Raw genomic sequence first — 9,871 nt, 5'->3', positions numbered from 1 at the left:
TCATGTTGTGCGGGTGCTTTGCTGCAGGAGGGACTGGTGCACGTCACAAAATAGATGGCATCATGAGGAGGAAAATTATGTGGATATATTGAAGCAACATCTCAAGACATCAGTCAGGAAGTTAAAACTTGGTCACAAATGGATCTTCCAAATGGACAATGACCCCAAGCATACTTCCAAAGTTGTGGCAAAATGGCTTAAGGACAACAAAATCAAGGTATTGGAGTGGCCATCACAAAGCCTTGACCTCAATCCTATAGACATTTTTTGGCAGAACTGAAAAAGCATGTGCGGGCAAGGAGGCCGACAAACCTGACTCAGTTACACCAGCTCTGTCAAGAAGAATAGGCCAAAATTCACCCAACTTATTGTGGGAAGCTTGTGGAAGGCTACCCGAAATGTTTGACCCAAGTTAAACAATTTAAAGGCAATGCTACTAAATACTAATTGAGTGTATGTAAACTTCTGACCCATTGGGAATGTGATGAAAGAAATAAAAGCTGAAATAAATCATTCTCTCTACTATTATTCTGACATTTCACATTCTTAAAATAAAGTGGTGATCCTAACAAGACAGGGATTTTTTACAGGGATTTTTTACTAGGATTAAATGTCAGCGATTCTGAAAAACTAAGTTAAATTTATTTGGTTCAGGTGTATGTAAACTTCCGACTTCAACTGTATCATACTTTGACTAAAATGATGACTTAAATCGATGTGCAACATCATGGGTAAGCTCTGGCCTTCTTTCATCTCGAAAGTGGATTTCTATTGGTGAGGGTGTTTAAAGCTGAACAGGAAGCCTGTTATTTATGAATGTATGAACGTGTTTATTGTCCTCAGTACTGTGATGTCAGTATTTGTAATAAAGTATCAACTATATGTATAAAACCTTGTTCTATTTTTAAATGGTGTTCTATCAACCTTGGGTGAAATGCATGCAGACCAGGGCCTAGAGGAAAAGGCATGTTCGTCTACCAGCGTTGTTTTTGTTTTCAGAGAGAATGATGAAACCGTAAAGGAAACATAGGGATGGGGTTGTTTGTGAGGGGACTTGCATGGACTGCATTTGATGAACAGGGAGGCCTGTTTACTGTGTTGCCGGATGGATATCTCCAGAGTATAGTTAGAGAGAGAGTGTGTCCCCTGTTCCCTGATTAGTAATTAACAGACTGGTTGATTATTAACGGAGTCGTGCCTAATTGTGCAACCTTATGTTTTCTTTTGTTTGGCAAACAAGATGACTCTGTTGAGACCAGCACAACAAGGCTTGGTCTGCTCTTGACAGTAGTCATGCATCAGTAATGAAGAGAGCTGGGGCCAAGATCAAACTGTGTCTTCTCCCTGGGTCTCTATCATGAAAAAATGGCCACTAACATCAACTTCAGAAAAAACAGATATGGTTTGAAACATTATTCATTTTATTGACCTTTTACAGTTTAATTTTATAGAATCAAAGAACATTGACAAATGTAGTACAGAAATTACTGAAGTTTAATAGAAATGTCTAACTGTCACTCAGCAAAGGGAGTCAAATAGGGGTGTCAAATAGGGGTGTCAAATAGGGGTGTCAAATATAATTTCTGTTACTGCAGAGATTAGGACGGCCAAAAATCTGTGAAAAAAAACTAAATTAACACATAGTTACTTTGATTTTACACGTGTGAAATCAATCTGCAGGCCGTAAATGTTTGACACCCCTAAAATAACATAAGATAACCATAACAAAACTGGGTCATAAACACCTGAAATATAAGATACCTTTTGATCCTCTCATTTACATCCTCTCATTTACAGATTACAGAAAATTGACTCAATAGACCAAATTCAGTATTACACATGGCCCGCGTTTACCTTACAGGTGTGTGCATGGGAGTTTTTTACCTTTACATCATTAGGCTTGTCCATATTAAATATAAATACTTTTTTAGAATATCCAAACAGGGCATAATATTTCATAACCACCACAAAATCCTTATCCCTTAATCCATACACAAGTGGACTCAGACATCGAGGGGCAAGAATAAAAATAATATAGTCAATATACCTAACCTGAATAAACACATTAAAATTGATCTTCATTATAACCGATTCTATCATAGGACACCAGAACTGAATCAAACAAAGGAGTAACTGGAAGCCATGGAGAATAACTGTCCTCAGGCCCTTATTGGTGGACTTCTTACTGTCTGATGAGACAGCTCGGGCAGCCACCATGATCTTCACATAGGTGAAAGCTATGACTACGGACATGACCAGGAAGTAGAACTGACACAGAGCCGAGCTGAGGTGGCCCTGCCAGGAGAACACAATCATCTGCTCAAAACTGCAGACTAGAAAAGAGGTGTAGAAGCTCAGAGGTACAGCCGAGAAGAGGATGGAGATCACAAGGATCCATTCAACAGAGCTGAGAGCCTGGATGAGTAGGATGCAGCGCATGGCCCTCACCGGGGTGGAAAGTTCACTGTGGTGCAGGGGCATGCAGATTGCTATATAGCGCTCCAGGCTCATGGCTGTCAGTGTCAGCGGTGTGGCAACAGTCAGGTTTTCTAAGATCACAACCAGAAATATACATAGCCCACCTGGCATTGGTACCCTGGAGTAGCTCATCAGCAGCAATACATCAGTCAGAGCCAGAAACATACTGTCACAAACCAGCATGTGAGCAAAGAATATGTATCGTGTGTTGGTGAAGAAGGCCTCTTTTTTAAAGAAGGTCACGATCATGAGGGAGTTGATGCAGAGGAAGATGCCAATAAACACTTGGACTATCACCACTTTGTCATTCAGATGTCTTTGGTATTGCACAGTCGGAAGAACATGACTGCCCTCACTACCCTGGCTTGTATTCGGCATTGTATTTCCTGTTTAGAAAGAGGATAAAAATGTAAAGCAATGTCAATCACAATGAAACCATATCAGGAACGTTGTCAACACAAACATTTAAAACAGCCATATAGTAATTTGTCAGTACCAACATTGACCATCATAAGACACAAATCTTTTTACTAGACCTTAAAGAACGTCTGCAGAATCTGAAATAAACGTGAGAAGGTGGTTTTACTGTAATCCTTTAATAACAATTACTCAGCAATAACTATTGTAAAATAACTATAACCTATTATGGTATCAATATGTTTGTCTCTAAAAGGTTCATTGATGTCGAACACGACCCTTGCCCAGTCTCCTCCTCCTCCTGTCCCTAGCTAGGACAACAGAGTGCCAAACCTTTATAGTAAAAATCCACACTGGCCCGAGTTCTCCAGGGATGTGGGTTGAAGTTAAGTTATCTAGCAACTATTGTGTTGATAAACAAGAGCTATGGTAACAGATTTTTCTGGTAGTTGTAAACAGTCATATATCAAGTGTCATGAGGGATAAACACTGCTTTTGTCAGAGAAAATGTTGTCATGTTGTCTGGAATACAAAAACAAAATCTAAGATGGACTGTAATATGATGTTTATTAAAATAATTTTATGGTATTTACTTTATTCTAAAGACATCTCACCTTCACCTGTCTTATGATCATTTTACACAGTATTGCTTGATTGTGTCAATTGTGTCGTGATTAAAGAAAAAGACGGACCAAGGCACAGCGTGATTGAAGTTCCACATTTTTATTACGGTGAAACTTTAAACAAAAACAATAAACCAATAACGAAACGTGAAAGTAGTGGTGCACATGCACAAACACAAAACAATATCCCACAAACACAGGTGGGAAAAATGGCTACCTAAATATGATCCCCAATTAGAGGCATGATTTCCAACTGCCTCTAATTGGGAGCCATACAAAACACCAACATAGAAATATTGAGCTAGAACACCCCCTGGTCACACCCTGACCTACTACACCATAGAGAACCAAGGGCTCTCTATGGTCAGGGCGTGACAGAATGACACATGATAGCTYTGTGAACCAACAGGATTTAGAATCGGTTGATCTCCCTGTTAATCTGTGGCGAGTGTAGTTCCTGACTGTACAATGACAAAGTAGATGTAGTGTGTACTACTCAGGTGTGTGCTTGAATTACTAATGACCTACTGTAGGTGCATCTACAGGCACACAGCAGTCATGATCAACATAAGTTCCAGTATTGACATACACGTGTGCAACCCTTACAAAAAAATACATGACAATGTGCAGTTTCACATGTGAAAATTGTATTTTCACATGTGAAATAGCTGTTTTCACATGTTGATCTAAAATTTCACACGGAAACCATATTTTCACATGTAATACATTGAGTCCACCTGTTAACACCACATTTTCACGTGAGGAGAATAACATATTTTCACCTCACATGTGAATTGCTGTTTCACATGTGAAACATTTTCACGTGTGAAAATCTCACTTTCACATGTGGAATTGCTACATCCATTTTTTGAAAGCATAAATTAATGATATGTACCCATTGATCCTTTAAGAATATAATGTATAAAAGCCTCATGAGCTTAGTTCAACTGTCGTACCCCATCAAAACCCAAAATATAAGCTTGTTTTACGCCAAAGTAAATGTAGACAACCACTGTATAGCCTAAAAACATTGTAAAACAAAACATTTTTAATCAAGGATGATCAGTGGTTGCATTTCTCCAGCCCCATCCCTCAGCTTTTTACTGAAACTGTTGTAGGGAAAACACTTTGTTAATGTTTAAATTAAGGGTTGCTGCTTTAAACACCTTTAATGGAGTAATATTGTTATTATATGGTGCAATCCTTCAGTGAGTGAGTTACTTTTGTGCCATTAATATAAAGCAAAACTTCTGAAGTCAAGAATAACATTCTTAATATTGCTAACAAAAATAGTTAAATTTAAAACAAAACATAAACGCCGATAGCAWAGCTAAATATTGCAAGGAAATCGTTTTTTAAATGTGAGAATAAATGAATGACGTCCGTGATTTTTTTTTACGCAATTAAATAAAACGTGTCCCTCTTTCATGCAATTTTCCCTATCTTTGGTTATGTTACCCTGGCCTTTGCTTTTCCTGCCTTTTCCCCAGTTGCAGGTCTTGGCACATTCATTCCAGCCACATAACAACCTGCATCCATCCCACTGCTGGTTTTCCTCTGAAGCTAAGCAGGGTCAGTTCTGGTCAGTCTCTGGATGGGATACCAGATGTAGCTGGCATAAAGATCAAATCAAGTGCACTTTATCAGACGCCACTACAGTAAATAATTGATTTCCTTGCTAATTTTCTTTATGAGGACCTGGGGTGCTTTATTATTCTCCTGATCAATTTCAATCTTTGAAATTACATACGTGGTTTATGTTATGACATTTTGTTTCTGAAATTAGAAGACAATGCACATAATGATTGATGCTGTAGGCCTAAACACATACACAAGCACATGTAACAGAGTTGTGCAAATATACCAAGACATTAACACAGTACATTAACACAGGCAAAGAAAAGTGCATTTCAATACCACAAGATCACGTGATAATGATAAATAATACCAACACCCTGTTACAGTGCTGTAGCAAATCATGTTTTATATATCTAAATCTGAAACAGTATTTGTGAGTGCATGATGCAATTTAAAGTTATTTCTCTGTAATCAGCTATTTAAATATCAACACATTTTGAGAAATTCTCTTATTCAACCCACAAAGTACATAGTATCTCAATGTAAAAAAATATATATTTTCATCCCTTAGGCCATAGACAAGTGGCTTTTATTCTGGTCCCGTGATGTCTATGTAATCAAAGTACCTCACATCAATAAATAATCTCAAATGACTCTGCAAGACAGCAGCCTCTATGAATAATACATATGACTCCAAAAGTCAGCTAATCATGATCTTCAGTTTAGAATGCAATTAGATTAATCAGCTGTTTGCTAGGGATGGGGAAAACGTGTGACACCACTATGGCTCCCGAGGACTAGAGTTGCCCATCCCTGCCATAGACCCACTCCAATTTGCATACCACCCCAACAGATCCATAGACGACACAATCTCAATTGCCCTCTACACCGCCCTCATCCACCTAGATAAGAAGAACACCTATGTGAGAATGCTGTTCATTGACTACAGCTCAGCGTTCAACACAATAGTCTCCACCAAGCTCGTCACCAAGCTGGGGACCCAGGGACTGAACATCTCCCTCTGCAACTGGATCCTGGACTTCCTGACGGGCTGACCCCATGTGGTGAGGGTAGGCAACATCACCTCTGCCACACTGACCCTCAACACAGGGGCCCCACAGGGGTGTGTGCTTAGTCCTCTCCTGTACATACTACTCCAACACCATCATCAAGTTTGCTGATGACAGGACGGTGGTAGGCCTGATCACTGGCGGGGGGACAGCAAGAAACAAGCAACAAAGTGAAAACAGGTTAGATTTTTTTTTGCAAATGTATTACAAATAAAAAACTGAAATACCTTATTTACATAAGTATTCAGACCCATTGCTATGAGACTCGAAATTGAGCTCATGTGCCTCCTGTTTCCATTGATCAACCTTGAGATGTTTCTACAACTTGTTTGGAATCCACCTGTGGTAAATTCAATTGATTGGACATGATTTGGAAAGGCACACACCTGTCTATATAAGGTCCCACAGTCGACAGTGGATGTCAGAGCAAAAACCAAGCCATGAAGTCGAAGGAATTGTCCGTAGAGCTCCGAGACAGGATTGTGTCGAGGCACAGATCTGGGTAAGGGTAGCAAAACATTTCTGCAGCATTGAAGGTCCCCAAGAACACAGTGGCCTCCATCATTCTTGAAGTGTGATTTACGGTTAATGAGAAAAGTGCTAACTATAGCTATTATTCTATCAAATGTATTATAGTCATTCTCAATATACTTTAAATGTATAAGCTATTCAAACGTGCTGTTATGTTTCTTGCTGTTCTCAGGAACTAATGTAGTTTGATGATAATTGGGAAGATGACCCAGTGAGTAAGAGAACCCCAAGAGTTTGTCACAATAATTGCTGAGTGAATTTGAGAATTAGCAGTTGAGAATCAGCTCATACTTTGTTACTGTACTCTTTCAAGTCGGTCTATAGCTCCTCACTGCAGGTTTTCACAGGTCTGTTTAGATGTATCTACTGGCACACAGCAGTCAAGACTTATGTTATTGATACAGTTAATCTAATACATTCACAGAATACTTTTTTTTGTTGTTGCAACTTTGCTTGGGAGGAGGAAGTCAAGTTTTATTTCTCTCAATCAAGTCATTTTTGAAATTACACACATGGTTAATGTTGTTTAAGACATTTTTCATTTTTTCTAATTAGAAGACACTTTGCAATGCATATAATTAATCTAAACACATTTAAGCAAATGTAACATAGCTGTTCATTCAAATACAGTATACCTTAAGATTAACACAATATATAATTGTCTCAAGTCTTTGAAAACCAGAGGTCCTTTCAATACCACAGAATCATGTGATAAATAATAGCAATACCAATGGCCTTGCCTGTTAATCAAGTGTTATGTTTTCATATGACCAGCAATTCAGTTATAAACAAGTATTGYGGAAATGTTCTTATTCAACCCAAAAAATACAATGCAAGGAAAAACTTTTTATCTCTTATGCCATAGACAAGTGGACTCAGACATCGCGGGGCCAGAATAAAAACAATGCAATCAAAGAATCTCACATTATTGTACAATTTCAAATTAATTGACAGGATGGGAGCCTCCATGAACAGGCACCACAGCTGGATAAGACACAGGAACAACTGGATAGCGTGGAAAATCACCATTTTATGACCTTTAGAGGAAGATTTCTTACTGTCTGATGATGCATCTTTGGCCACTGCAATTATTCTAACATGGGTGAACACAATGGTGATGGATATGACCAGAAAGTAGAACTGACCTATACCTGATCTAAGGTGTCTCTGCCACTTGTGTGAAATAAACATATCTGCTGAACACAGTTTATACTACGTGTAGAAGCCCAGAGGGGCTTAGGCAAAGAAGATGGAGACAATTATGATGGGCTGCATGGCGCTGATGCTGTGGATTAAGAAGATGCAGTGAATGGCTCTGTGTACAGAGCTCTCCATGGCGCAGAGGCATGCAGATGGCCACATAGCTCTCCAGGCTCATGGCTGTCAGTGTTAGCGAGGTGGCAAAGGTCAACTCACTCAGCAGCTGGAATGGTGACTCTAAAGTAAGTCAGGAGGAGCAAGTTATTAGTCATGATTAGTTAGACAGTTAGACAGCAGTGTGTGAGCAAAGAAAATGTAACGTGTGTTTGAGCGAAAGGAGTCCTTTTTGAAGAAGGTGAAGATGAGCAGGCAGATGATGTAAATTAAGATTGCATTCATCGGCTGGACTATTATGATCCTGTCAATAACCCGTTGCAGAGAGGAGCTGCTACTACCATCTGCAGCTGTTGTATTGTTGTCTGCCAAATCACACAATGAAATAGCCAATAACAAGAAGTTATGTACAGTAGGCCTATGTTGTAACGACTCTCCTCTTCGTCTGATGATGAGGAATTGGAATCATCGGACCAACACGCAGCGTGGTAAGTGCTCATAGTGAATTTAATCAAATAAACTGAACACTGAATGACAAAAAAACAACAAAGAGAGTGAACGACACGAAACAGTCCTGTAAGGTGAAAAATACAAAACAGGAAACAACTACGCACAAAACACAGGTGGGATGAGGCTACCTAAGTATGGTTCTCAATCAGAGACAACGATAGACAGCTGCCTCTGATTGAGAACCACACTCGGCCAAACACATAGAAATATAAAACATAGAACAAAAACATAGAATGCCCACCCCAACTCACGCCCTGACCAAACCAAAATAGAGACATAACAAAGAAACTAAGGTCAGGGCGTGACTTATGTACAGTAATTGCATTTCATAAACATGTTACAAAGGATGACATTGAAACATGAAATCATGTTAACTTTCTTGCAATAGATAACATATTTAAATATATTTAAAAGCTTAGATACAATCAAAAACCTTTGTTCCAGTAGAAAAAAAGTATAAGCACATTTCCAATCAGGATATAGGTTCAAATATGGCAGGTTGCCTTAGAAAGGAGACATATCATAGTAGCAGCACAGTACAAAGTGATATTCTCTCAGTCTCCTCTTGAGCACTCAGGCAAAGATCAACTGAGTGCTCTGCATTTTTCAAAGGAATGTTGTCATGAATCTTCAGATACACCTCATTCCTATGTTTAGACTAACTGTAGAGGGAAAGGGAAGGGAAAGGGGGATACCTAGTCAGTTGTACAACTGAATGCCTTCAACTGAAATGTGTCTTCCGCATTTAACCCAACCCCTTTGAATCAGAGAGGTGCAGGGGTCTGCCTTAATCGACATCCACGTCTTTGGCGCCCGGGGAACAGAGGCAGAACGACAGATTTTTACCTTGTCAGCTTGGGGACTCGATCCAGCAACCTTTCGGGTTCCTGGCCCAACACTCTAACCACTAGGCTACCTGCCCCCCCATAGTTACATATAACTATGTAATGCACAGTAATCTCATAGGATTATAACATTTCAACATGTTTTCAGGATATATGCCTATGTGTGGCTTTCACGAGGAGTAACACACAGATTACAGTAAACATTTTTCATCAAATATAGTGATATTTCTGACTGAGATGTGTAATTAGGCCTGCATGTGAGTGTGAGCATTGTTTGTTGTGTAGCAGTACGAGTGCAGTTGTATTGTAGATAGTAGTGATGTGTGGGTTGACTCATAACCCGCAGTCCCCGCAATTATATCCACAGGTCAGGCAGGTTTAGGGTCATGAAATATTGTGTGGATGAAGGGCGGGTGGCTGGCTGGTTGAATAAAGAGAAAACAATGCATTAAAATTCCATAAATGTATAATTCTTGCGCAATTCATATCTATAGGCTACATCGAG

The 9,871-nt window shown here is 39.3% G+C and overlaps 1 protein-coding gene and 1 pseudogene across 1 annotated transcript; both read right to left on the bottom strand.

Moving 5' to 3' along the window:
• Positions 1 to 1,833: 1,833 nt before the first annotated feature.
• Positions 1,834 to 2,856, bottom strand: LOC111982686 (odorant receptor 131-2-like). Its single transcript, XM_024014303.1, has one exon. The coding sequence runs from the start codon at positions 2,854 to 2,856 to the stop codon at positions 1,834 to 1,836; it is 1,023 nt and encodes a 340-aa protein (XP_023870071.1).
• A 4,361-nt stretch (positions 2,857 to 7,217) lies between these two features.
• LOC139022823 (odorant receptor 131-2-like) lies at positions 7,218 to 9,516 on the bottom strand (annotated as a pseudogene).
• Positions 9,517 to 9,871: the final 355 nt, after the last annotated feature.

The sequence above is a fragment of the Salvelinus sp. IW2-2015 genome, linkage group LG22 (assembly GCF_002910315.2).
Source record: "Salvelinus sp. IW2-2015 linkage group LG22, ASM291031v2, whole genome shotgun sequence".
In the NCBI taxonomy this organism is placed as follows: Eukaryota; Metazoa; Chordata; class Actinopteri; order Salmoniformes; family Salmonidae; genus Salvelinus; species Salvelinus sp. IW2-2015.
Note: the sequence above shows the minus strand (reverse complement) of the source record. Positions and strands in the feature narration are given on the sequence as shown.